We start from the raw sequence: 26,712 nt of genomic DNA, 5'->3' as shown, positions 1-26,712 counted from the left end.
AAGCATCCACCTGTAGGCCCAGACTGGTGGTGTTCAGGTATCAATCCATCACTCCTCAGATTTCTGCATGTAAATTCAAGGAGAGGATTTATAAAGTCAGAGCCTAGACGCCAAACTGCTGTAATAAATAGTTGTCTGACTGAACTTGTACTTGCAATTGAAGTAGGATGAGGTAAGGTTAGACAATGACTGTAAACTTTAGCTTGTTATTGAATACCCAGTACCATACCATAAGTAAAGAAAGCAAATTATACAATACAAATGAGAAGTCAATTCTAACAATTGTGTACAAACAACTGGGTGCACTTAACAACAACAAAGTGGTAGTAGTGAACGAGTCAACATGCTAATCGTGAGCATCTTCCAACTAAACATACTATGTATATAAAATACGCCGCCAGGGTGCTCTCAATCGAAACAGTGAAAAGGTGGCGTCGAGGCTCACGGGAATGACTTTCAGAACGCGATGACACATCCAATCCGCAACATGGAAGCAACGTCTGTCGTTTGGATACATCAAACAAAAAGAAGTCAAATGTAAACACTGGAAAAACCGTTTGTAAGAAAGTTATTTGTTTTATGCTGTTTTAGAGAAGTTAATTTCTACTTTAAAACTAAAATGTTTTCATCTCAAGAGATGTTTTGAGTTTGAAACCTTCAATTAATAACCATACTGTAAAGTAGTTCATAATATATGCACTCTGACATTAGAAACCATATCCCAGCTATAATTGATCATATTTACAGTAGAGACCATGTCAGAGAACTATGAGGTCAAAAAACAACAACAAAGGTTCATTAATCATAATCAAGGTCAAATGTTTAGTTCACCGTGTTATTGATTTGAGGTAATATTGCCCAGCCTTATATTATTGTCATCATTAATATTATAAAAATTACTCATATTCTCATACTCACATATTATATGCATGTATTTAATTGCCTTGATGCTGTCATTGCACTTTTACTGCAATAAAATGCAGACAACAGAAAAGGCTGTTTCTCATAGTTGGCACTTGTGTAATGCTCCAGAATAATGTGCAGTGGTTAGAGCCAAGACCAAATGGCTTAAGGTCTGTAGTTGTACAGACACCAAGCAGCTGTTAACCCTCCCTGTGCCGAGGCAAGATAATTGGCTGGAAAAGCCTTTGTCTGAGACAGAGAAAAAAGGAGGTGGTGAGGAGGCATGTTTGCTCTGTGTGCGTGTGTGTGCGTGCGTGCGTGTGTGTGTGTGTAAATGTGTGTGTGTGTGTGTCCTTGGGGGTCTCTCTATCCATCTCTCTCGCTCTCCCTCTCCGGTCTGCTTGTTACCATAGCAACGTAGAAGAAAAGGTACTGCTGCTGGAGTCCAAAAATTTTTATCATCTTTTTCAGACACGTGCATACACACACACACAACACCAAGTACACACATACACACACACACACACACACATGCTTCTCCTTCTCTATGTAAGCCTCTCTTCCATACATACAAACCAACAGTCAGTGTGTGTGTTTATCTGCGTGTATGTGTGAGTCCAGTACAGCTTGCTAGTGCTGGCACGCAAAAGCAGACAGACACTGAGAAAGAGAGAAATTGGTTTATGGAAAAGGAGGACAGGCGGAGTGTTGCAGCAGACTAGATGAGGTCATGTAAGAACAGCAGGGTATATTTAAGCCATTGAAGGGTGATAATTGGCTTTTACTTGTTCATTATTTCTCATGTTTTTGTGGGCCAGCTGTCAGTGTATTGAACAACAAGTAGTTCTGCCTCTGCAAGGTGTAATGAAGCATTGTTAGCTGGCTTATGACAGTTCTGCAGAGTACCAAAAAAATGCACCCTCGCATCTAATAATGCCTGAATGTTACATGCCCACTTTTTTATAACAACAATTATCGGTTGGGTATTGATTATTTGTATTTTGTGTTTTATTTATTACAGTAAGCTCCTTGGGTTGTAACATCTTGTTTTCAAAGGGGTCCTAAAAGAAGACAATCCACAACATGACGTGATGATGAAAATTGACAACAATTCAAAAGAGGAAAGAAAAGAACAGAAGAAAAGGACAATGACAAAATGTTAACAATACACAGACAACAAACAGTAACCCACTAAGACAGAACAGAGTAGTGGGTGAAAAACAATTCAACCAAATGATGGCTAACAAAGGAAAGAACATGAGCGGATTCATATTTACAAATACGGATGGTGACAGTATTAGAGGTAACAATAACACTCCAGCACTGAGAATGAAGACAAAGCCTTCTGAAATGAACAAAATGGCTAAATAGATCTGATGTGTACAGGGAAGTTTTTCCAGTCCGCACCTTTAACTGTAAAAGCTTTTTTGCCACACACTCTTTTAAAACGTGGAACAAAAAATCAGTGTGTGGTAAAGTGTGGTTTACCTGCTTTCTGTAAACAAGAAAGATAAGTATGGTCTTTTTACCTGCTCTTTTCTAATGTTAACAGACCAAGAGCAAGATCCTTTACCTGTTGGTAGTGTCTTGAGATAACACTTGCTATGTATTGATGCTATAGAAATAAAAATTAATTGATTGATACACCGCGGTCACTTGATTTTGACGTGACAACCGTTAGGCTACGCTTCATCGATTTTTTTCAGCGGTTTTGACAAGCTAGTCAAACCGTAGCTTAATAAGTTATTTATTAACCTAATATTTACAAGAGCACTGAAAAACATGACTAGCTGTAAGGAGGACTAGTGAGAGAGTTCCCGGCGTGATGACATGTAATGTTAGCAACGCAGTTTTAAGTATGTGTAAAAACTTTAAAATTCACAAGTGGGGGGTCTTGGCTAACGTAGTTTATCTCAACAAAACGTAAACATCTCTTAAGCTTGTGTTAACCACAGATCTTATTTCAGGCGTCTAACCACAAACCCATTTAAAATCCCCATTGACTTTTGGAGTTTAGACCCCATGGCGCTAAAACAGCAACTCACGTCTGGGTTTTAGGACTCGTTCCTGTGTGTCTATAGCAGAGTGCTTTAAGGCGACATTAACGAAATCTGACATACTTTTATCAACTAATCAATTCTCCTCCGGTACTTATAAACTGTGACACAGACAGCAGTCTAATGAAATGGCCTGCGGGAGCTGTAACTAGCTGGACTTAAGTGTGCAGGTAAATGTTCAGACTGTCTCTGGCAGGAGTCTGTTCGTATGTAAGAGGAGACTGAAGTCCTGGGGGGAGGAGGGGTGTTGGAGAGCATGGTGATGGTTGTCAGCAGGGAAACAGAAAGTGTTCTGAGCTTTAATAGAGCTCTGTTTTTTATTTTCACTTCTACGCATTGTGTTAATTTTGTGTTAATTCTTTTTTTTTTTTTTTAGGATTTAAGTATTATTACCAAATAAGTTCACTGTAAATGTTACGTTGTTTTTTTAAGTCGTATGTATAATTAAAGGTTTTTGCTACCATCAGGATCCCTATAGCATCTTTCTGCACATTGTTTGAGACTTGCTCTAGTCTTAGCACTCTTTGTAACAAATGGATGAAAAATGTCCAGCAACAGCATGAAGCTGTTTACAGAGGAAAGATTCAACCAGTCAGTCAGATGCACAAGCTTAGTGACCTGTTATTATTTCTGGCTCATGCAAAGCCTCCTTTACTAAAACAACAGTAATAACATATGAAAGTCCTGTATTATAGGAAGAACAATTTGGAAGAAATGGGGACGAAACGATCTTATTGGTTTCGGGTTCCAATATTGATGTCATTTACAGATCGGATATTGGATTGACGGCGCAGATCGATATCACTGATTAAGATTGTCTTCCTTTGAAGACAGGACGAAATGCTGCATCATGTTGGTTGAGTTAGTAGATCCCTGTCTTCTTACAGTATTTGCACACAGTTTTTGTCTGTAATCGTCTCACCCCTTTTCATTTACTGTCTCAAGGAAGCCAAAATGCTTTCACACCTCCGATTTGAAACACGGTGGTGCATCCTGAATTTCTAAATCTTGCTCTGCAGCTGCTGAGGATCGCCATATTCTTGAGATTGATTTTTCTGAGCACTGAAGTGAACTTTGACACCTTGGAATTTCACAATTTTCAGATTAATCTTTACATCACTGTACAATAATAGTCTCGACAATATCACCAGTGCAAAGCAATGCTGCACAAACCCAGTGGTGCAACTGGTCACAAATCTTACAGTTTGGATCACACATTGTTTTTTTCTGATCAGCAAAGACGAAGAAACAATATATTGATGAAATAATTTTCTTACTCTGAAGTAAATAACAAATTAGCTGTTATGTGTAAAACATTTTTCTTGTATGAGCTTTGACAATGTTGAACACGTTACATACACTCATCGTTCATTGAGCCGGTTTGTGTGCGTTTCAGTCAAACAGAACAAACTGCAAGCGTGCGGCCTATATTTTTGGATTTTGGACCAAACACAGCGTTCTGTGACAAACTCAATTGGTTGGCTAAGTGTCCATGCATGCTGACATATTAACACCTTATGATTGTTTCTGTGTAAAAAAAAGTCTGTCAAAGTCTTTTTGAAAGACTGAATTGTTTCTTTTCACTGAGACTCTGTGCAAAGATTAAGCAGCAGTACATGTACTTTACAAATTGATCATACCTTTTTGGATCGAACACATCACTCACATCAGTCAGAACTGCGGGGGTTAATCAGAGGTTGCACCATGAACAAGAGCTTATAATGTAGTTTTACGTTTGATTCTAGAGATACAACCACAACTCAGAGCCTTTCACAGAAACATTGTCGTGTCCATGTATGCACACAAATGTTTAATCAATAGAGCAGCAGGCAAAACACATAAACAAACATGAACACAGACAGAATCCCAGAAGTGATGACAAGCATGTGACATCAGAGATACAGTCGACACAGAGATCATAAGCGTGATAATGACTGTGATCACATTAGTAATCCTGTTATGTGCAAGATGACAGATCTCATTACCATTAACAGCCTTAAACACTGCATCCACTGAGGATATGAACTGGCTCACACACACACACACACACACACACACACACACACACAAACACACACACGATGTATATATGCAGGGAGAGAGACAGACTGGAAAGCACAGGAATAATGTGATACAGATATTTACAACATTATGTCATAATGTTGAGAGACACACACACACTCACAGTGTTTATGGTCTTTAATCTTCCTCTGTCTCTTCCTGCCGGCCCCTATGATGAACTGCCTATCTGACATTGCTTTGTTATCGTAGTGTGCCTGTGTGTGTGTTTTAGCTTCACTGTGTTTTCAGAGCTCAGTCCTCTGAGCCACACTCCATCTTTTGTCCTCCTTTAATTCACCTGTTTTTATGATCGTTTGCTGTCTGAATCGATGAACCGCTCATTATAAGGTGTTAACGATACGGCCATGTAATGAATACAACTAATCTGTTTTTCCGTTAACAGCAAGCAGTAAAGGATGTTCACTTGTTTTTTGGGGTTGGCAGCTGGAGACCCATGTAGCCTCTTAGCTTGACACATTTCTGTGAAATGATTAGCCTGAAAACATTATAATTCAAGGAATATAATGCCACTGTTGCCTGTGAACATCCATTTTTCTCAGATTTCTTTTACGTGTATGAGAAGTTCGGAAGTCATTTGGCCGGCTGCCACATGAAAACAGCCGTCAGGCAGACTTTGGAGTTTTACACATCAAAGGCAGAGTGGAAGAAATCTTGAAATCAGATGATGGAAAGCAGCGCTCTGCAGCCTGAAAACATGAGAACAGCTGGGTGTAATCAGAGTTCATTGACAGCCTGTGAGAGGCAGGGCTGACGCAAGAAGGTACTGTGAGGGAGTTCACCGAAAATGTCTACAGTGACGCTAAATTACTCGATAAATACTTCAACTCAATTGGTAAATGATCAGGTATCTAATAAACAAAACAGTTTTACAGGTTTAAAATCCAAGAATTGCATTGTACCTTAAAGAGGCTCCATTTATCTGGGCGGCTGTGGCGACGTTAACACCTTTATGAAATTTGCCTGATGTAATTTCTTCACCGTCTTGAAGAAGGTGTCCATTAAATTATATTTGTAAGAATAAATAATATAATATGAAAAAAAAAGTATGGAATTATATATATATATGTGTGTGTGTATGTGTATATATATATATATATATATATATATATATATATATATATATACACACATGAACACTCAGCATCACCAACACAGAAAAGCAAGCGTTTTAAAGGGATACTTCACCCATTTACATGAAGCTTTGTATCATTAGAAACATGGTAGTAGTGTTGAATGGTCGTGAATCCAGCCCTCATTTTGCCCTGAGACGAGAAAAATATGTTTTTGCCTGGAAGTTTTCTTCATGTGATGCAATATGACGCTTTTTGCATCACATGAAGAAAACTTTGAAGCAAAGAAAAACATATTTTTATTCCTAATAAATATTCCAATAAGGATGTGAAAAAAAAAAAAAAAGGATCTCACCATAATGCATTATTTTTCTTTTTACAAACTTGTGAAAATTCTTTCCCACATTTCATCTGGCCATTTTCAACAACACCTAATTAAAAAAAGTTTCATTCTTAATGAAAACATTGAGATTCTTAACACCTGAGGTGTGAATTATCTCACATCTTTGTCAATGCTCTTTTTGTATTCTAATAGAAGAATAAGTCATCGTCACTGATGTGCTGGACCCAGATGGAAAGAACCTTTTTTTTTTTTTTTTTTTTTTTTTAAGAATTATATCTTCTACTTACAACTCGAAAATATCAATGTCTCTTGCACACACACACACACATACAATGTAATACAGTTTTGCTCAGCTTAGCATAAAAGGGCAACAGGTGAGCTCTGTTTTGGAGCAATGGATGCCAACATTGGAAAGAGAGGCAGAGCCAAAGCCAGAGGAGTAAGAGGAGAAGAAAGACGGGACAGCCAAGGACGGTAATCTCTGATAAAATCCGAGCTCTAACAATGAGGGAGGCAGGGCAAAGTGTGCAGCCACATTTGAGCAGGCATCCATCATCCAGACTTTCCAAAATGAGAATACAGAAGAAATCTACTCTCACTAGATAATTGCAGTACTGCATATCAATACAGCACTCAATGAGTACAGTATTGTATGTGGACTGTTCTGTAGGACTGTAAAAATAGGGTATGTTTCAAGTATTTGGGAAATGTATTCCTACTTTGTATTCCTACACAGTATTTACAGAATTTTACTTTTTGTTTGGCTGAACTAAGAGACTCATCATGACAGTAAATTATTATTTGTTGTATGTGCAAGTTTGTGTTGGTTGGGATGTACAGTGTGATTTTTTTTGGTGGTAAAAATAAAATAGATTTGATCGTGTATTTGTGTGTTCTGAGTATAAAAACAATATTCTCAAATATTTTACAACACACCGTCTGTATGTACTGTCTGTAGTAAGTGTAAAACTGAACAAAAAAAAGCCCAAGCCTTTATGATGAATGGATAAGTTTTTGATTCATTATAGTGTTTTACATTGAGAACATCAGTGTTCAATTAGTTTTTATAAATGTCTATTCATATGATGGTTTGTATCATTTGAAAACAAAAGACCATTTTGAGAATAAATTACATTAATTAAAATGTAAAGTTTAATTTTGCAGGAGAATTGAGGGGTTTTACCCATTGTGTGTTTTATTTTGGATTTGTGTGTAGAGTTCTGAGAGTATGAGGCATGCTTTCAGAAAATGTGCGTAAACATTCGAGAACCACTTCAAAGAGAAATGATTCAAAACGTTTTAATAGGTAAAGTCAGAATGTAAGGAACAGAGGTAAGACGCCTTTAGACTTCTACAATGACTATTGGGAAATGAGATGAGGTGAGGTGAGATACTGTAAGGCAGGGGTGCCCAACCCTGGATACATGTTTTAGATGTCTCCCTCTTCCAACACACCTGATTCAAATGATTACCTCGTCATCAAGCTCTGCAGAAGCCTGATAACGATCCTGATCATTTGAATCAGGTGTGTTGGAAGAGGGAGACATCTAAAACATGCAGGATAGTGGCCCTCGAGGACCAGGATTGGGCACCCCTGCTGTAAGGTGAGTTGAGGTAAGATATGGTGAAATTAGATGAGATATGGTAATGGGGAAGGCTCCCTTCTTTTTCAACATGTTGATGAACTACGTCTTCCTCACAGTCGAGCTGTGTCTGTAGCTTTAAATGTAAACGAGCTGACCACGCCCCTCTCTGGAAGGGCTCGGGTTTTCTTGCTCCATGTCTTATTGATTACGGTGAGAAGGCAGACTCAGAGGGCAGAACAAACACCTAGCTGTGGGAGTGTCACCACCTGGGGGAGGGGTTACTGCCCTTTGTGATGTCATGAAAATCTCCAAATGGCCTTTTTGAGCACACATTTTCTAAAAAGTGAAGGTATCCACTGAATTAAATTTTTTGTACATTTTTAGCATTGTCAGCATATTGCTATTCTTATTTTCTAAATTGCAGGAATCTGCTGCAGAGACAATTGGGACTCAATTAGAGGGCTCAGTGATACGTCCAGTGGTCTAAACCTAATGAAGTAGAGCTTCGTGTGGAGCTATGTAGTGACACACGAGACCTAAAATAGAGAGCTTCATCATGCATTTGCGCTTGTGTTTTTTTAAATATATATATATATATATATATATATATTTTTTTTTTTTTTTTTTTTTTTTTTTGACATTAGCTTTGTTGCAGAGTTTAAAATTATCAACAGCAAGTATCAAGGAGTGTTGGGGGTCTCTCTTCTTTCTTTTGAGAGACCCCCAACACTTTCTTTGAATAATTGTGGATTTCTGAAACAATACTACTCCAGACTATTTCTCACACTGGCTAAACCAAATATCATTCTTATCCAAATGTAAACACAATGCGAATGACAAAAACACATAAAAGCTTCAGATTCCTTGCGATTCCCATGTTTTGTGTTGCCGTAGACTCGCCTACACTCTGATGTGACTCATGAAAGCGCACGGCTCTACAGAGTCTTCTCATTCTTCATCAAACTATTTAATCCATCCATCAGTGTCACATTCGAGGGTTTGTGTGATGTGCATGGAAACAAAGCAGGATGATGTTGGAAGGCTGGGTCTCATTATAATATCTGCTCTCATGTCAAACTTTCACACAAACACAAGGCATGGATTGATCATATTCTTCCTGCCATCAACGTGGAAACCTTAAAGTGGCATATTTCCACACTGATCGCCTAGTGAATCTCCTCCTCCTCGTCCTCTCTTTTATCTAAGACTGTCTGCCTATATTTCCCTTATATTGAAGCAGTCTTAATGAACACACAAAGGAGAAAAAACATGTGAAAGCACACAGAAACTGCGTCATTGAACTGACACTTCAAACAAAGCTTTTGTCTGCTGTCTGACAGCTATTCCTCTTTCCTCACCCTCTCCTCCTCTCATTATGCCCCGTCTTCCAAAACACTCCCAATAAAAACAGCACCGACACACATGCACACGCACGTGTACAGAAAATGCATTTTTGAGTTTGTTACTTAACTATCCTGGATATCCAGCATAAGTGAAATACACACAATATCTACAGGGTTTGAGTTTAAGGTAAACTTTAATTCATTTTAAAAGTAAATAGACGTAAGTGAAATGAATCAAATCTGGGCAAGCCCCTCGCTTAAAAATGTCCCGATTGCTCCTTGAGTTAAAACACATTTCCAAGCCTTTGCCTTGAACTACTCTGACAGTTATTCCCAATAGACACGTATGGCATGTGAGTCCATGAAGACAGGCTCCAGTTGATTTGTATGAAGCAGCTCTCATCACATCTTTCGTTAACTCGCTCATACTGAAGCTGTCTTTACTTCTGACAGCATAACACGGATACTTCAACATGATCAAGCCAACAAGCTGACAATAACATCTGGCAGAAAGAGCGGCCCTGAAAATACTATTTTTATTCATTATAATGTCGATATTTGAATTATTTTAGAGGCATGTTTGAGTGAAAAATGCCATGGATAAAACTTATACGATTACCATGGCAATTTAAAGCTGCAGTAGTCCAAACTCCCCCCATGATACCCATAATCATTAATAGGGTTTTCAAAATTGCAACAAAAATGTAAGATATTTCCAGGAGGAGCTGCATGTGTGAATTCAAGCAGCCACATTTTGTGCTTGGACTTCACCCAGAGTTTATCCTTTTGGCCCCCGATTGTTTTTTTTCTGCAGCAAAAACGAGTGAGCTGATGTGAAAACGCAGCATGATATTCCCCGGAGAATTCACCTCTCCACAATGGGAGGGGAGTGACGTCACTGTGACTGGAGTCAGCGCATGGTGTCTGAACACGACTACTACGACCTCTGCGCACGTAATGAAAGAGCTGCATTATGTTTTCTGTTCATCAGGAGGTTCTCCTCCGCTCTTATGTTGATGTTGTCATTCCTTTGGACTACAAGTAGCATTGATATGAAGGCTGAATATTCTCATTGTAGCGTCATATGAAGTTGTGTCAGAGATGTTGGAGTTACTTTTCATGTGTGCATTGAGTTATCTTGGAAGCCCAGCAAAGCTCTGCTGAGATTAAATCCCTAACGCTTACTCTGGCTATCTGCATTACTCCAGGAGCCAGGAGTCTCTCTCTCTCTCTCTGTCTCTCTCTCTCTCACACACACACACACGCACACACAGACAGACAGACAGACACACACTGGAGAGCAGCATGGTTAAAAAATGCAAATACTATACTTCCATTCATGGAAAATATCAACATTGACAGAATGCCCACTGCTGATATAAACACTGCTATAAATCACCACCAGTCCATCCATCTGTCAGTCCATCTGTCCAGCTAGCATCTTCATTTTTAAACAGTGGGTTATTCAGTATCTTTTTTTTCTGCAATGCAGATGAACTGTCTTCAGGCAGCTAGAATATTGTGTTTTTACAGCATTAAACATCAAATGTCATATTAACAAATGTGCGCCCTTTTTTTTACTTTAAAGGCAGGGTTGGTAATTTTTGAAAACTAGCATGATTTTGAACGTAGCATCCTCTCTGTTCTCCGTATTCACCGACCCCCTCCCCCTCTGTGCTCCCTCAAAAACCCCGCCCCTCACTTACATGCACTAGCATCATTGGACCAGAAGCAGATCTCAGCTCATGTTTTGAGTGGGGGCTCGTGCATGCATGAGTTAGAGAGGCTTGATTGGTTTATTAAAAACGAACCGTCATCCGACATGGCTCGAAGGTTTTACAGCTGCTACAGATGACCGAGTTTCTGTTCGTTTTTCAAAGCACATAAGATCTTAATTACTCTCAGGACACCAAAAACTTGTAAAGTGTATCTGGAGGAAATGAACTACCTTCAAGTATTTGTTTTGAATTTTAGTCAAATAACATTTCAGGACAAACTGCCTGTGGATTTGTCTCCAGTGTAGCTGCAGCAGTTATGGACCAGAGATTGAGCCTGTCTTTTAATACGTAGATAGGCTGATTGATCCCAGGATCGTGTCAACATGTTCTCACATCATCGGGCTTCATTTGAACTGAACCCCAAAGTGCTCCAAATCCATATTTACGTGCATATATGTTGATGTCAACAATTTTGCTGCCTTGGCCATCAGTGTTTGTGAAAGGGTGACTGTTAACGGAAGACTAGAAAATGTCTATATATCATTAAAGAGAAAGACACCTACACATTGACGGTAGAAGCTGCGATGTAAAGTGAGCATCAGTATTAAATAATCCCATTCATATGTCACTGACAAGGCAGCAGGAGCAATTTGAGGTTACTGATGAAATGTATCCATGTTACACACTGGTCAATAAATCCTTGAGTGTTAATCATTGTCTGACCCTGTCCTCTCCACGTGGACATGTGGAGCAGCAGGAGACCGAGAAAGACCGTTGTGTGTCTTTGTGGGTTAACTGTGCCTTTGTCACAGCTGTGTCAGTGATATCTCTGTACTGACATGCACACGTCAACCAGCAATCCCAGTGCACCCAGTGATCACATCTATGTTTACTTTTGTAGCTCACACACACATAGAAACACCGAACATGTCAATCATTTTTTTTCCTATTCTCTCACTGCTCTCTTGCTTTTCGCTCCTCCATTTCCTACCTTCAGCTCCCCATCCCTTCACCATGTATTTCATCGTTCCATTATTCCTCTTTCTTTTTTAAGAAACTTGTCTGTTGCCATGAAAGTGGGTCTTTTTTTTTTTTTACTCCCATGGGTCTCGATATTTTTTCTCCTCTTTCTTTCCTCTCATATTTTCTCTGCTCTGCCTCCCTCTCGCACTCTGCTGTCAGATTAAACAGTGAAGGTGAGGTCTGGAGGAGAAACTTTATTAATTGCACTGAACGTTAATCAGCAGGTGTGCTCGATCTCTCGGCAGTGGATGTGGTACAGCGGGATGCCTTTTAGGTCCACAGGCCACATCTTCATGTACAACCTGTCCTAACTCTCATAGTGACTCAGCAGCTGTGCAGTAAAAGGGGATTTCACTCAAAAAATCTTGAGATTTCACCAAGTGACAACCCCCAGTGTTGTATAATAAAGGCCAGTGTGGAAAGGCAAAATCCTGCAGTTCATCAAGTGCCCCATGAGATCAGGGTCGCGTTAATATGGCATCCTCAAGTCATAATTATGATTATGATAATAATTTGTCAAAAAAACAAACTTATTTGGTGAATGCAATGCGCTTCCTTTGTGAGGAGGATGTTGGTAGAAGACATGATCTGTTGGTGGCAAACGTACAGGGAATATCCTATTATTTGAAAGAGCATCAGTTACATCAACAGCGCCTTTCTGAAAAGTTGATAGGCGTTGCTCTAAATTTGAGCACTAGGAGCAGCTGCGCACACAAAAAAAACGAAGCGCTCTGGAAAAAAAACACCAATAGCTGTGCCTTTTTTTTCTTTTTTTTTCTGTGGACGACCGCCTGCTGCTGCAAACGCATTGAAAAAAATGGAAAAAAAGTCAGATTCCCTGTTGATTTAACGGCACAACAAATCACCATGCATCTCCTTGAATCTATCAAATCAGCATTTTTTCCACCATGAGTTTATGTTGCTACAACTCCTCTATGTTTAAAACAAGCAGTCATAAACCTGAACAGTTCCTTCAAACATCGGAGTGCAGCAGGCGGTGACATACAAAGCTGCATCATTTCAAAACCATTCTGCCTCCGAGCTAAGTTAATTAACGTTACAAACACAAACAGATTAACATCTGTGCTGCATTACAAATCCATTGTACTATGAGACGGCATGTTTTTCTCATATGACTTTACATTGCTGAACAGATATCATGCACACCTATCCTTCCATGGATGTGTATCTGTTACAATACATCACATGTTTGACAGCAAACAGGAAGAGTAACTTTCAGCGGACTGGACAGTGTTAGTGTGTAACGTTTAGGACTAAAGCCAACCATCGTAGAGAAGTGTCTGTAGAGCTTCCTGTCTAACCCTCCACCTATAATAAAATGTGATTTGCCATTTAACTGATGCTGATACAGAATCATTTCAAGGATTTCCTGCTCACCTGTTCCTGATTGCGAGGACATCATTGACCCTGTCCTTTTCCCAGAAAGTCACCAAGTGTTATTTTTTCAGATCCAGAATTGATTTGTTAGCTCTGCTCATCAGATGGTGGCACAGTCACTGCGATCCATCCTCAGTGAGGGATGCTAACAAGCTCTTTCTCTTGATGTCCTTTGCAGTCATCTGGAACCAGAACGCAGTGCACTGAAGAGGAGAGAGTGGGAGAGGAGGAACCAGGAGGTCCAACAGGATGAAGACCTGTTCGCAACTGGATTCAACCTGTTTGGGGAACCATATAAAGTTAGTGACAGTGATTATTCAATGCTGGAGACAATTGAATGTGTATGAATGTATTAGTCAGTACTGATTACTTTTACATAGCAGCCTCTGCTGTCAGTATGTGTGACCTGTAATACAGAAGAGCTTTGAGTAGTCGAAAGACTAGAAAAGTGATATACAAGCTCATGTCCATTTACCATAAACTCAGAATTTAAAACAATAGTGAATAAATTTTTTCTAGTTCAGTGCTTAAAGAAATATATACAAATGTGTTTTCTTTTGGTAAAATAAAGAAAATAGTAGAAGCCTAACATTCTGCTCTGACTGGATTCGTCTTGTTTTGGGATTGTTGAGCAGATTTACATGTGTTTATTCCAAGTGGCAACCTCTGGCTGGCCCCAAGAGCCCTGGAAGTCACATAAACACACCACATTCAAATATGCCCGCTCTGACAGTATAAATACAAATGTTTACAGCCTGGTACATAAACTGAAATGGGCCTCATTAGTTATGGTCCTCATGGACACACACTGTACAGGATCTCCAGCACGACTCGTGCTGACGATGAGCCTCAGAGCCCCCTGCAGGAACAGATAGGTGACTTTGTAACTTCAGTCCGCCATCAACATATGTGTTGTGTGTTCACGGGCACAATGAAAGGACAGAAGTTAAATGAGCTGGTCTGAGTTCGGTCTACTTAAAAATGAAATCCACCATGCATAAACAATGCGCTGGTGTGCAGACACACCTGGCCGACGCTTGCCTCACCTGTGCCTTGCTTAGTCCCCAGATTGTTCACAGCAGATGAAGCTAAATTGCGCTGAGTGCTTTTGGCAGCTCGCTCAAAGCCGTCGAAATAGCGCCCAGTATGTAGTTTCTAATGAGCTCTTTCCCAGTCGATTTCCCCCTTACAATTCAATTCTCTAATATTTCGCTTACTGCTGCTAAATCTGACAAACACTTTTGCCACAATTGATACTTCCTGGTGTTGAATTATTTACCCTACTTCCAAAAAACATCTTTCAATGTGCTGCTTTTCTTGGTAACCACAGCACAAAGATCCTCGTCATTCTCTAAGTGAACTTACTTGACTGCTCATTTAGAGATCTCCAGCAGAGCTCTTCCATGATCACTTCAGAATGACAGAACTTTTAATGTTTCCGTTCTTGCTCATATCTTATTTCTAGTTTCAGTTCCTCCTTTACCTGCGCATCTGCCCTCTATCACTCTGGTCTCCCTGTTAGCTTATCCCTCTTAATAAAGAGAGTTATGTTGTTATCAGCTATTTTACAGTAAATGATCTAATTACACACACACGCCCCACACACACACACACACACACACACACACACACACACACACACACACACACACAACCCCCCCCTCCCCCCAACACACACACACACACACACACAGGTATTCAGCCTCTCATCCACTGTTTTCCATTTTACCTCTCCATAAAAGTGTTTTCTGTTCCTCTTCAGCCACCGGATCTTTTATTCATGAGCTTGAGATGGGAAAGAGATGGGCTAATTTATTCACCGCTAACTTTGGCTTGCCACCGTGTGTGTAGTTTGTGTGTTGTGTGCGTGCTTGTGTGTGTGTACACAGAAATTGTATCTGTTCAGATTATTTGAAATCAATTTTTGCCTTTCTTTTATGAATCCTCATAAATGTGCATCTCTGCTCTTTTTTCCTTTAAATGTGTTTCTATGTTTTCCTGCGTTATGAAAGTGTAAAACCATAGGCGACGTGAGGAAGAGCCTTGTTTCTTCCAAGCAGGAAGATTTGAGTTGGGGGGGGTTTCTGAGTCACAGATCCAGAAGGATGTGACATTTTAAATCCAGAACAATAATCAACGGTTCACCTCGGATTTTCTTTAAGTAATTTTAGGTTTAGCGTCCATGTTTGAAGTCCATTTAAAATGAACAATACAAACAGTATATTGTTGCTCTTGGCATGTAAGGCTTAAAATAATAATATCATAGCCTGATATAACAATGTGTTTTGTTTCATAGACTGAACTGATTAATTCATTATAAGAAAGCAAAAGGTGGCAGATCACCTTCTTCTTCACCTTCAATGGTAAATGGACTTGATCTTGTATATATCTTCTGACTACTCAAAGCACTTTTACACGGCAGCTCACACCTGCACATTCACACACTTGGGCCAGAGGCTGCTGTGTAAAGTGACCATCAGAAGTAACTTAATCTTGTAATTTAAAAGTTGTGGCTCAGTTGGTTGTCTCTAAACCGGAAGTTTGATGGTTCGATCCCCGGCTTCTGCAACCACATCATGTGTCCTTGGGCAAGACGCACAGGGCCTGATTGACTAAGATCCCAATTAAATAGTACTAAATTGCGCGTTCACGCCAATTGATTGCATGTTTGGTTTGTGGGTGATATACTAAGGATATTTGCGTGAATGATAACAGGTGCAAACCTTGAGGAGGCAGAAGCATTTCAGTTACGCTTTTGTGTGTTCTACTGGTTACGTCACGCAAAATAGGTATTAATGAGAGGCAAATGAACGAATAGTATTTTCGAGTTATAGGAGATAAATCTGAATATAACAAAAAGAAAATGTGGCTTTTAAGATTTGAAATTGAATGAATTGTCATACATTGCGCAGGAGGTGTGAGCTGTGGCACAGGCACTCAGGCAGGGCACTCAGGCCATTGTTACGCACCAGAAGCTTGTCAGACCTGTCTGATTGGACATAAATGCCATGGTAACCGGTATCAAAGTCTGGGGTACAAGCAGTGGTGAGGTCCCCCAATCCAAGCGTCCTCCAGCGTATCAGCAGGGGAGCAGCAGGGAGGAGAGGAGCGTGGGAGAGGAGGGCAACACGAGTAAAAGTTCAAATAATGTCGGTGAAAAAAGAGGGAAATAGGAAGACATAAATGTCAATGTTGAAATTCTTTAGAATGCAGAGGCTGTGAATGTTCAGTTATATTAATTTAATCATGGTGTTTCTCTTTGTTCACTTTTATTGAAGCAAAATAAAAAATAAATGCATTCTATATATTTTTCTGTCAGTCGAAACATGAAACACGTGTGGGGGGAACAAAAGTGATCTTTACCCTTTTTTTTATTGAGCCCATGTCTCCTCCTAACTGCAGCTTGTTGTGTGTCACACTGGGCTCCTGGATTATGTAATCATATTACTTTCAAAGCTGGTTAATTCAGACATCGTCACAATCACCACAATATTCGCCAGGCTTGGTAAATCACAATGTGTGTACTAACTTAACTTCTTTGCATTTCCCTCTCCCAGTATTTTGCACGCTGAGTCAGAAATGCCTCATGTTGTATATTCATTAGGGCAAACATACTAAATGGACAATATGTGTTGTTTTGCTCATATGAAAGAGGCAATCCTCACTGCACGCTGTTAGTAGATCAGATTTTTTGCAGGTGTTATCAAGTTTGCACATGTTTTAAGACATACAAACCCTGCTTGGTCGGTGAAGTGTGAATGTGTATGAATGGGATTAGTTTTCCATTCCCCTTTCTTCTGATGGTCACTTTACACAGCAGTCTCTGCCTATTAAATCCTGGTGTATATTTTATTCTTATTCTTGCTCTTGCTTTTATATTGTGTACATTTTTAGTGCTCTTCTGCTTTGTATTCCATGCTATATTGTCTTGTTACTAACATTGTGTGTGTTTGATGTCCTGCTGCTGTAATGCCTCAATTTCCCAGCTTGGGATCAATAAAGTACATCCATCCATCCATCCATCTATCCATCTATCCATCTATCCATCCATCCATCTATCCATCTATCCATCCATCTATCCATCGTGTGTTAATGTGTGAGTGTGACCTGCTGTGTAAAATAAGTTTGAGTAGTCTGAAGACTAGGAAAAAAAAAATACAAGCTCACGTCCATTTACCATTATCCATCTTAATGAATTAACAGGTTCTTTATCAATGTCTGAATGAACTAAAGAATGAATCAATGCTCTTTTTTCTTCACCCCTCCCTCTCTGTTTCTCCTTCAGACAAACAAAGGTGATGCGTTGGCTAATCGTGTCCAGAACACACTGGGCTCCTACGAAGAAATGAAGGACCTGTTAACTAGTCATTCTAACCAGAGCCACTTGGTTGGAATCCCAAAAGGCACACACAACCTTCAGACTCCAACCACTTCATCAACAGAGGGACCTGCCCTTGAGTCCCAGCTTTTCAATGAAGAACTCAGGGGACAAGCAGGTGGTGGGGGAGGAGCAGAGGACAGTATAGACAAGGGGATAGGGAATGCATCTTCCTCATCTTTGACTTCCATGCAACCCCCTACATTGACAGCAACATTGTCAAGTGTCACAACAGTCCCACATCAGAATTTAAAAAAGTCCCACAGCTCCATGGAGTGGTCAAGAACCGGCCCAGGACAGAGTACCCAAGGAGCAGGCCTTCTTCTGGGGCAGGTCACAGCAGCTACAAGTGGAAGAGGGAAAATGTCTGTGCTAGAAGATCAAAGGCATGAAGAGCTGTTCAGCTCTCTTAAAGATGAACTCGGTCTTAAAGGAGACTCTAGTCCTTCTGCCTCTTCATCATCCTCCACTTCCTCCTCTTCTTCTCAGAGAAGACACTTTTCCCATCCTTCCAAAGCACTTCCTCTCCCAGGTAAGTCCTGAACAGAAAGTCATGTTGCATCACATTTTCTCTTAACAAAACTCAGTAAGCATTTTTGGAACTGAGGGAGCAATTTCTGTCATTTTGAATGAAGAATATTTTACTATTCATGTCGAGTTTAGGATCCCAGCAAGAAAACAGTTCATGGTATCCTTTTTCTCTTAAGTTTCAAAATGCTCTGAACATTTTCAATGAGTGACAAGATGGGACTGCTGGAAGGCCAGTTGATCACCTGGACTCTTTTACTGCAGAGCCATGCTATAGTATTGTGTCCAGAATGTTGTTTGGCATTGTCATGCTTAAGTAAGAAAAATCTCCACGAAAAAATATTTTTTTCTAATTTAATGTATGCTGCTTCAAAACTTGAATACTGTATATGGTTTGGCATTAATGGAGTGTGCAGGTTACCCACTGATAACAAGCCGAATGGTCCATTTCTTCTCAGAAAACAGGATGTCGAGGATCTCCAAATGGACGGCCAAATTTGACCACAGGCCTCATGACAGTTTTATACTTGGCCTCAGTATTTTTTAAATGAGCCTGGAGAAGGTGGCGGTGTTTCCCTCTTTGCCCAGAAGACTTTCAGCTATCATTTTAAATATCATGTCTTTAAGGAAGGGCCCAAAGATCATGGCAGCCCAGTATGGGGTTTAGCCATGTGCCCTGCCTACTGAGATTTCTTCAACCCTTTTGAATCTTTTCATGATATTAAGTACTATAGACGATGAAATCCCAAGACTCACACAATTTAGGGGTCAAAAACACAATTCTTAAAGTGTTGTACTTTGCCAGCACAGACTTTCAAAGAGTGGTGAACCCATCCCTGTTTTTACTATAGCAAGACTCTCTGGGATGCGCTTTTTATTACCATGTGAGTCACCTGTTGCCAGTAAACAGTATTACTAATATTTCACGTCGTCTTTGTTCTGTTGTCAATAAAATGTTTGGTTTCAAAATCTTTCAAATCATCACAGTCTGTTTTTATTTACCTTTTATTCAACCCTTAAAGTAATAAGATTGTGAAATTAAAGTATTAGTTAAGATGAAATCAACTTTGAATTACAGGTTGAATATACGTTACAATGATATGAATGCAGAAAGATAGAAAGACAGAAGGACAGACATGAGCTTGGTGCCTCGAGTCCCTCGAATTAAGCTTGCAAAAGTTGAACTCAGGTTTGGTCCATGCCTGAGCCATCCTGAACTATTAGCGTAATCACATGGAAATCTCTAAGCCTACCCTATAAAGTGGAGGGTGTGTGCTTTCCAGGCCTTTACTGGTAGAGGATTCCTATAATATAGAAGAGGGGTCTGATAATTGAAGGCTCCTCCCATACTATTTAAGAATGTTGAGGTACTTTAGAGGTAGGTCTCTGATGAGAACCACCGGCCAGCTGATTTCTGATCCACCAAATAACTCAGTATATGAAGTTAATGGTTCCATCTATATGAGGACCAATATGGACTTTCAACCTTCATGAGATTTGGATTGAACAGAGCAGAGCAACACTGGATAATAACATGTGTAACTTGGGTTATTTTGACTGTTTGTTTTCTCTATCTCTTTCTCTTATACAGATGGTGGCAATTTCCGATCTGTCACGATAGATAGTGTCCATTTTAAGTCTTCCACTTACTCTGAAAATGGAGGACATTTTAAATCCTCTCCTTTTGAAAATGAGGCCAGTTCTCAACTCTCGACATCTTCCTCTCCACTTGCTTCCACATCAGTTCTAATGACCCCTGGTCTAACAACTCCCATTTCTGGACTGACTACCCCTACTTTTCCACCTGGAAGTGTTTCTGGGAAGCCAATCTCAGTGCAGCAAAAGCCTACAGCATATGTTCGACCAATGGATGGCCAGGACCAGGCACCTAGTGACTCTCCCCAACTTAAACCGTCTCTAGGTGCCAAGGAAGGATTTAACAGCAGTCAGACTTATGGAGGGAACTCTGGAAATGTGAAGAATAAACTGCCAAAACTGAGTCTCAGCCACACTGGGGAGGTAAGAGAACAAACGCTACAACTTTGTATCCATATAAATTTGTTTAGTGATGAATAGTATAAAGTATATAAAGTATATAATATTGCTTTTGACAGTAATTTTAAATACAGAGACTTACTAGCTTACCAGCCGTGTCATTGTTCACCGTCAAGGTTTTCAAGTCAGACCCAGTCTGAAGTAACAATGATGATAAAGATGATGTTTATGTGTATCAAGGATGCTATTTAGGCTGTAGGCTTCTTGCATGTCGAATGTTACAGTCAGCATTTTATGGTGTTCAGGGTCTCTAAAGGACTGCACTCAGTGTTGTGTGTATACCCCCCATTACTTACTTTGTCAATCTCCCACTGTATTCCAGTATTCAAATATGATATCGCCCAGAAGCAGATTACAAGAAGTTCATTTAGTACACACAGGTGAATAAGGAAAATTATGTGTTACAATGAATAATGGAAATGGGACTGACAGAGGTTCTTTGGCGCTTGGACTCCATATGGGGGTGTGTTTGGTCAATGTAATTTCTGAGCAGCAACATAATAAATCCCCCCATGGAGTCCAGACCCTGGTGGTGGTGGAGCTGATGACTTGATTTTCTTTGTCTAATTTTGGTATACCTGCACTGTCGTTCATTTGCACCTTTGATTTGACACCATAAATTAAAGGAACCCTTTAGTACCGAATCAGTGCCCTTGGCACCCCAACAGAAGGGTACTATAAAAGTAGGACGGTAGGTATTCCTTATTTAGATACCTTTCCCAACTTTTCACGGTGGAAACTCCAATAAAAGGGTACCATACTGAACCGAACTGACCCGGACTGCTTGGTGGAAACAGGGCTTAGGTGCACCTTTAATAACTTTTCCTCTTTTCTTAAAGATGAATCCAGAAATATCATTCAATTCTTCAAAACAGACAAAAAGACTTTTTTCTTTTCTCCTCATTATTATTACTATTAGTGGTGTTATTAATTCATTGGTTTACAGTGACAAATTATCTGTGTTTTAACAGCAGAGGCTTGACTTAAGTGTACACTGTTAGGAACTCAAATACCATACTCCTTAAAGTCTAAATTAAATATATCATTAATCATGGTGAATATGCACATATTTAGCTCACTGAAGGTCAATGGAATCTGGGGAAAAAAACTTGTGACCTCCATGACTACAACACTTCACCCGCTTTCTCTCGCTCAACATGTCACTCACTCTCCTTTGTGTGTGTGTGTGTGTGTGTGTGTGTGTGTGTGTGTTTGTGTCAGGTGCATGTGCATGTGCATTCCTGTGTTCTGTGTAAAACTGGTTGACAGGAAAGTAGTCATCCATATTAAGCACGCCAGCTGTTCTTGTGCTTTGATAGCATCGCTGTGTGTGTGTGATAATGAGCCCAAGACGGAGCTTTGAGCATATGGTACCAAAAAGTAGAAAGTAGTAGAAACCTTGGGAGACAGAATTAAAATTCATTTCACTTTCAACATTTTCTTATAAATAGTAACTAAGAGGAAGTTGTTTCATGTGACAGTTTGTTTGCACTTTATTTCACCCACACATCAACGGATACACTTGTATTGCTTGCTTTCTTACCGCTGAGTTTTTACTCCTGAAATGTATTGAGGGAAGAGTTCTTTGGAAGGCAAAGGTAAACTTAGAGTAGACTGGGTTGGAGTAAGAGAGGCTTAAGAGGGATAACATGAGAGACTGATCATTAGGAATGGAGGGGGTGGAAGCCAGAGAGAGAAAGCAGGGATAGAGAAGACTTCACAACAGCACCTTATCGTTCTGGTTAGATGAGTTGTATGCCCTTTGTATGGTATGCAGAATGGAAGTAGAAAGAACGTCCAGGATGACTATAGTGGGTTGTGAAAGATAGTACTTACAACAGTCAATGACTGATGTAATCACAATCACTGACATCACCTCGAGTTAAAAACCTGAGAGGGGGTACGAGTTCTCTGTCAGAGGATATTGATACAACTATGTATCTGTACATGCTAGGCATACAAAACTGTTTTCCCCAGGTATCAGTAGTCAGATCCCAACACTTGAAAAATGTGGTGTCCAAATGTACTTTGGACACTATTATTAGGAAAATATTATTACCTGCTTGAATTTCTGAGGACATACAGTGGTTGATGTATTTTGTTTTGCATCCACTCGATACACATTCATATTTTACTCCACAAAAACCTCAAAGGTACAGCCCCATTTTCAGAGGCATTAACCCTTTCAGGGTTGATGGATAAAGTTAACCAGAGACATATTCATAGATATCAGTTTCCTTTTTACAATGAGCTATGGATCCAGAACTTCTGAAAAGAATGCATCAAATTGTAAAAGTCAGCAGACGCTCAAAGAAGCTTTCCCTGTTTGTGCATTCATTACTATAGGAGTGCAGATAGATAGGCAGCATGTCTGCTGAGGGGATACCTGGGTTGTACAAATATAGTAACAGTATATTGAAATAACTTCTGTGAGGAAATGAAGAGCTCCGAGAATATGACAATGGGGCTGAATACTGAGGTGCAATATTTTAACACTTTCTGCAGAACAAGTAGAGAGTTATGAGCAGTCTGCCAATGCAGCAAACAGCTGGCTACATTTGCATAATACCCATCAGGCGCCTCTTTCCCTCAGGCAGCCTGTCAAGTCAAAACCAAGACATACACATATATACACACGACAAAACTATTCACTGCAGCAATGCCTCTATATTTATAGCAGCTCTCTCGAACCTCAGAGTGGTCACATCTCATCAGCTGTGTGGAAGTTCCTCTATGACTCAAGAAAGCGTTTAAATGCTTGAATTTATTTGATTGTCATAAAACCGACTAATTGCGTCTGCAGAGCGAGGGAGATGAAACGATTGAGCTTTTATGCTGATAATAAAATGATCATAAAATTGTCCTCGAGGAACTCTTCTTGAGTGGTTGCAGTAAGACAGAGGGTGCTTTGGGATAAATATGCTGAAGCCAAATAGTGTTCAGGATGTCTCCCATCAAAAAGTAGCTTCCAGTGTTTCGTCACTGCAAACAGGAGCCGGGTGATGATGGATATCAGACGAGGAGACAAAAGAGGCCGGCGTGTTTGGCTAATCTATCGAGGTTTTGAGCTTCAATTATAAAGATCTGAGGTCATTTTTGGTTTGGGAAGGCCCTGCTCTGTGATTCGTGTAAATATGGAGTTGTCAAAGTGAAAATGTCTTGCCTTATTATATGGCAAAACAATAAGCCGCCATTTGTTGCTGTCAAAGTCAGACGAGTACACAAAGTCTATTTAGTGGGTTGGCTGCAAGGATTAGCAAGTGGCTGCCTGTGAATGATTCTGACCTTTAAAAGGAATAAAGCCACACAGCAGTTTTGAATCTTGAGTCTGTAGTTTATGTGAGAAGTACTGCCATTGAATGTACCCTCTGAGGGATCTAATTGTATTGTAGCGTTTTTAATTGATTAAGATATTAATGTTTCCTCAGGGCACCATCTTCCGGTTTAACAGAAGAAAATTATTAATGAATATGTTTCATAATCAAAAGGTTGAATTCTCCAGGAGCACTTTTCAATCAGTAAACAACACAGACAAGATTCTAAATGATTAAGTGTGAATTTATTACAAAACTAGTGAACAATAATGCAGAAAAATATAAAAGCTTATACTGACTATGAATTTCACCTTAATAACTGTATGGTTTGATTCTAATTGTATGGTGGCGTTATAAAGGTACAAAAGTAACAAATGAAAGGACGAGCGGTTGGTAGTGATTTAATGAAAAATGCTGGCCTAGGAACGTCTCGGGTCCCACCAGAAGAGATCAATAATCAGACAGAGCTGCATCTCAGTTCCATCTGATTTATTCAGTGTACACACACACACACACACACGTGTGTCTGGGGTGGGGAAGTCTGGGCGTCTCTGCTAAGACTGCATTACTGCCCCCGCGACCCGGCCCCGGATAAGCGGTGGAAAATGGATAGATGGATGGATGGATGTTAGTAAAATGGTGATGAACAATGTTTGGTTGTTTGCTAACCTCCATGGGCTCTCCCCATGCCAGTGGACCCCAGAAAGCGTCCCCCTGATGGACAGCCTGGGTTTCTGCCAATGTGAAAATGCTTAACAGCACTTCTTCCTCAGGCTCAGCTCGAGCGATTTGGGGGTTTAGTAACAGCAGTTGTGGGCGTGATGTTTAATATTATTGAATCTGTGATATTTTATTCAAAGATCATGACATGCAGAAGTATTGAGGAACTTTGAGGTTTCACAATCCAAAACAGCTAAAGCTCCTTCAAGCTGTTTTATTGCACAAATTGAAATTCAAAGCAACTTTTATGAACTTTATAAACCACAAAAGCAAACAGACCGGCAAGAAGAGGATTGGATATTTCTATTTATTTATTGTCATGTCTTTTACCACTGCCATCAGGTCAATTTCAGTCAAAGGGATTAACAGTAATCTGCCAAAACAGCCTTTTTCTAATTTATTTTTGGGCTTTTTGTATCTTTATTGGAGAGAAAGGACCATGAATGTAGAATGTAAATCTATGACGGGGGGGGGGGGGGGGGGGGGGGGGGGGGAGAGAGAGGATGCAGGGAGGGAGCCACAGGTCAGATTTAAACCTTGGCCACCCGTTTCTATAATAATAGCCTCTGTACGACGCAAAGCGGTCAGACGAACCATTCGGCCACCTGCAACCGGAGAGTGACATGACCACCACTCATACATGTACAGGACAGAATCAGTAAAGACACGCAGGACTTATTTATATAATGCAGAATATACTTGATTTGAACATCTTCAATAACATCAACATTCATAGGGTTAGGGTTAGGTTAGGGTTATTAACATTCATCATTAAACAAGTCGATTTTCTTTTTTTCAATTTTACTCTTGATCGTCAACGCTATGCTTCCCAGTTTTAATGCAATATAATATTATTTAATAATATCGTTGATTGACAGGCAGATTGCGTCAGCAGCACTGCATCGAATTGTTGAGGTAAAGATGGAGCTCAGTCACGAGGCCAAGCTCTTGACTCAAAGTCACCGTTCCAGTCCTCACCCATGGTCATGAGTAGTAGGTAGTCACTGAAAGAATGAGATCGCAGATACAAGTGGCAGAAATGAGTTTTACTCCGAGGGGTGGCTGGCTGGGCTCAGCCTTAGAGATAGAGTGAGGATTTCGACATACGCCGCTCCCTCGAATCCAAAGGAGCCAGCTGAGGTTTGGTTTGGGTGTCTGATCAGGATGGCTTTCTGGTTTCCTGCCTTGGGTGGTCTTCCGGGGATGTCCAACTGGTAGGAGACCCCAGGGTAGACCCAGAGCTCGCTGGAGTGATAAAACACCCTTCTGGCCTGGGAACACTTTGGGATCCCCCGGGAGGAGCTGGAAAATGTTGCTGGGGAGTGGGACGTCTCTAGCTACAGGCTTAGCCTTCTGCCACCGTGACCCGATAATCGGAAGATGACGGATGAATTGATGTGTAGCCAATAAAACATCCTAACTATTGAGATTAGTATATCATTATACAACTTTATTGAAAACAATATCAAAACACTGTCCTGACTGTTCCATAGCAACATGTGTCTGATGCCCACATAAATATGGTAATAAAAATCTTTATTGCTTTTGGCATCAAAGAACAAAACCCAGAGAACCCCCACCGTCAGCTCTTTAGTATTATTCATACAGGCTGTGTATGTGTTTGTGTGTGTGGTCGGGCCTTTTAATAAAAAATGCCCTGCTGGGCTCTGTATTTCCAGTTTGCCAATCAGAGCATATCCACAGTATGCAAATCCCTCTCTCTCTCTCACACACACACACACACACACACACACGCACACGCACAGGCACACACACGCACACACATACAGACACAGACAGGGAGAAAGTGTTTTAATCTTCCAGGGCCATTACAGACATTTTAAAATCCTATGAATATAAAAGAGAGAGTGAGGGGGAACAGGATGGAATCGAGAGGAAGAATATGAGCATGATGGCAGTGAGAGCATCTGGGACGGAGAGCAGGAGGAGAGACAGAACCCTGGAGGGAAAGAGAGAGGGAACATCTTTTTCTGTTCTTTTTTTATCCAATTAATATGAAGTTCAAAGTCCGACCTTATGGAATAATGTGTTTGAGTTTATGTGAAAGACTATTAAATGTCTACAGTACCATCATCGTTCGCTGCCAGTTTCTTTGCCTCTTATAGTTTTCTATAGTTTTCAGAAGTCTGTCAGTAAGAGATGAACCGTGTCACGCTCTGCACTGACCTGGATA

General features: G+C 40.2%; 1 protein-coding gene across 2 annotated transcripts in view; it reads left to right on the top strand.

The window, feature by feature from the left end:
* aff2 (AF4/FMR2 family, member 2) overlaps positions 1-26,712 on the top strand; it is a 92,380-nt gene that overhangs the window by 13,787 nt on the left and 51,881 nt on the right. For both annotated transcript variants that reach the window (XM_079353052.1, XM_079353051.1), the window contains exons 2-4: positions 13,702-13,822; positions 17,809-18,433; positions 20,021-20,448. In XM_079353052.1, coding sequence (XP_079209178.1) covers positions 13,702-13,822; positions 17,809-18,433; positions 20,021-20,448 — 1,174 coding nt within the window. The remainder of the gene's footprint in view (positions 1-13,701; positions 13,823-17,808; positions 18,434-20,020; positions 20,449-26,712) is intronic.

The sequence above is a fragment of the Symphodus melops genome, assembly GCF_947650265.1.
Source record: "Symphodus melops genome assembly, chromosome: 9".
Taxonomy (NCBI): domain Eukaryota; kingdom Metazoa; phylum Chordata; class Actinopteri; order Labriformes; family Labridae; genus Symphodus; species Symphodus melops.
Note: the sequence above shows the minus strand (reverse complement) of the source record. Positions and strands in the feature narration are given on the sequence as shown.